The 2,849-nt window shown below is 37.1% G+C and overlaps 1 protein-coding gene across 1 annotated transcript; it reads right to left on the minus strand.

Annotated features, from left to right (window-relative positions):
- Positions 1 to 813: 813 nt before the first annotated feature.
- On the minus strand, positions 814 to 2,601 carry LOC108477746 (beta-amyrin 28-monooxygenase-like). Its single transcript, XM_017780245.2, has 3 exons — positions 1,480 to 2,601; positions 1,196 to 1,383; positions 814 to 1,113 (listed from the first exon to the last, which is right to left on the minus strand). Exons 1-3 carry the CDS (start codon positions 2,504 to 2,506, stop codon positions 814 to 816), a joined length of 1,515 nt encoding a protein of 504 aa, XP_017635734.2. The 5' UTR covers positions 2,507 to 2,601.
- Positions 2,602 to 2,849: the final 248 nt, after the last annotated feature.

The raw sequence follows: 2,849 nt of genomic DNA on the forward strand, positions 1-2,849 counted from the left end.
TGTTATCTATCCTAAAAATACCTTGTTCTTTTCTTGCCTTCTCTTATTCCTTTAAGACACTCTATTAGGTACAACTTGAAACCTTTGTTTAAATAGTTATCAGCTCACCCATTGTGTATTTATCCTATTCCTGTCTTGGGTATTATTTTGGAAATAGTTTGTGTTTGTACCATTCATAATGCATGTTATTGATTTCTATCACTTGAAAACTTTGTATCAAATTCCTACTAGCTCCTACAAGGATGCACTTCACTTCCATTGCTTCCTTTTTGTCTAATAGTTCCCCAAAAAGCAATTCCTTCCATTTTAAGATCATTTCTATAATATTATTTATATTGGTTATCTCCCGCGTTTATTCGAATTTATTTTATGTTTTCCTCTCTTTAATTAGTGCATTCTTCTTCTGGGTTTGGCTTGAAATGTGCAGGTTAAGAAGAGGAGATGAATAATTTTTTTAGTTAAGGTTTAGGTTTAAAATTTTTAATTAATTAATTTTTTTAATTAAAAATCTATTTTCATCTCATTTAGAAATCCAAGTTGTTACCTAAAATCTAGTTAGACTACCACGTAGGAGTACCGTTAGAAAGATAATGGAATTTAACGGTAGAGTGATCACTTCGTAACAAAATAATAACATAAGTGACTAAAACGTAACATTTCAAACAAAAGTGACTAAAATGTAACTTAAAGCAAACAAAAATGACTATTTTTATAGATTACCCTTAAATATATTTAAAAAACTAATTAAAAATAACAATGAGACATTTGATAAGCTATCAACTCACTTACGGAAAAGTTTTTAAATAGGAACAATTAATTTAGAAGGGGTTGGATTTTAATGGGAAGACCCTCCTTAGGAATGGGTGATGGAATGTAGGAAATCTTCTCATTGGGATTGAGTTTAACCCATTTGAAAGTGGTGAGCAGGTTGTGGATGAAGGTAAGGATTTCAAGTCGAGCATACTCCTTGCCAGGGCACATTCGAGGACCTCCCCCAAATGGTACAAAGGAGTAGGGTGCAGGACCATTCCCTTCAAACCTTGATGGATCAAATCTCTCTGGATCCGGGAAGTATTTCTGATTCTTGTGCGTTGTATGCACCATCCAGAACGCCTGACCATTTTAGTTGCATTAAATCAATATTTATTATATATGGTTGCATTATTTTATTTTTTAAAAAATACGTATTAGTTACCTTCCATCCTTTTGGGATTGTGTAACCTGCGTAAGTGAAGTTGGTTATGGCCTCTCTGAAAGATCCATTAGCAGGCGGAGCCAACCTCATTACTTCGCATGCCACGCACCATGTATACTTCATCTTCTGTATATCTTCCCATCTCAATGGCTCCCCTGCCTCCTTGCATCTTAATACTTCCATTTGTTCTGCATTTTCCCAGCAATTAGTTGAAAACATTACTTTATTCATGAATAGTCCCATCCCAATGTCACGGGGGCTTAAAATCTAGCTAAATCACGTACCTTCAAGGACCCTATTATATACTTCAGGATAATCCGAAAGATAGCTAACAATGAAGGTGATGGCAGTACTTGTTGTGTCATGGCTGGCAATGAAGAAGCCCACAATCTTATTCCCGATCTCAACCTCAGTCATACCATCCATCAGCATGCTATCAACCAAGTCTGAGGCTACTGTTTTCCCTTTCTCCAATGTCTCGTTTTTCTTCTTGGTAATGAGGGCTAAAAGCCGTTGTTGAATCAGTTTACCTGCCTTCACTGCCCGATTGAAAGTTGTACCTGGAAGATCTATGGGAACCGACATGAAACCCGTAGTGGCAAGAGCAAATGGCTTCCCGAAGTTCTCGATCTCGCTGTCATCCGTGACGCTCATGAAAAGACGACAAGCCAGTGAGAATGTGTACTTCTTGGAGAGTGGGAAAACTTGGACTTCATTATACGGCGACCAATGTTGATTTAGGTGCTCTTTTGCCATTATATCCATGACTGGTATGAAATGTTGCAGGGACTCAGGCTTGAGAAAAGGAGGCAGATAGGCCCGAAGTTTAGTGGATTCTTCTTTGGAAGAATTGTCAACACTGGATGGATCCATCAAAGCTTTCTTAATAGAATCCGGCCACCATGAAGTGACATATTTGTTTTGGCCGGAGAAAAGGAACTTGTTACCAGCGGCGCCGCAGAAGACGGCCATGTCTTCTCCAAGCAGTGATGTGCGAAACACATCGGGTGAATATTTGGTAGTTCTATCAGTCACGAATTTCTCAGGAGTTCCCCTTCTGGACGCCAACACAAAATCCAAGGTTTCACCGATATATGGAAGACCCTTTTTACCAGGAGGGAGGTTGGGGGTGGCGCCGCCGCCGCCGCCGCCGCCGCTAGATTTGTGTTTGTAAAGAAAGTAAAAGAGACCAGCAGAGATGTATAGAAGCACCAAGTGGAGTAAGTATGGCATCAAAGAATCAAAGGCGTCCATGGCTGTTGCAAGCTTCATCTTGGTAGCTATGAAAACTGAAATGGAGAATGGATGCATCTGAAATGTATATTTATAGTGCTATCATATACTAGTTTATTCCTATATTTGTCTTTGGAGGATAATAAGCTAATTCAAGTCCATCCAAGTTTGGTATCTCCATTTACTTTTCTAATGGAAATCCTTCATAATATACTATTCCCATCAATGATACTAATTTTTGACTTGCTCCATGCCTTTACTCACACTAGCTAATAATTATATAAATATATATATATATATATATATATATATATATATATATTTGTACTCTTTAAAGTTTCAAATCAAAGTATTTCTATTATATCCACGAGAAATACTTTTGTATATATTAAATATTTGTAATTATTTATTTAAGATTTAA

Source organism: Gossypium arboreum, chromosome 13 (genome assembly GCF_025698485.1).
Source record: "Gossypium arboreum isolate Shixiya-1 chromosome 13, ASM2569848v2, whole genome shotgun sequence".
Classification (NCBI taxonomy): Eukaryota; Viridiplantae; Streptophyta; class Magnoliopsida; order Malvales; family Malvaceae; genus Gossypium; species Gossypium arboreum.

Coding starts and splice junctions, on each gene's coding strand:
- LOC108477746 (XM_017780245.2), bottom strand. CDS start 2,506: ATGCATCCATTCTCCATTTCAGTTTTCATAGCTACCAAGATGAAGCTT. Junction 1,384..1,479: donor ATATAATAGGGTCCTTGAAG/GTACGTGATTTA, acceptor GGGAAAATGCAG/AACAAATGGAAGTATTAAGA. Junction 1,114..1,195: donor CAATCCCAAAAGGATGGAAG/GTAACTAATACG, acceptor TAAAATGGTCAG/GCGTTCTGGATGGTGCATAC.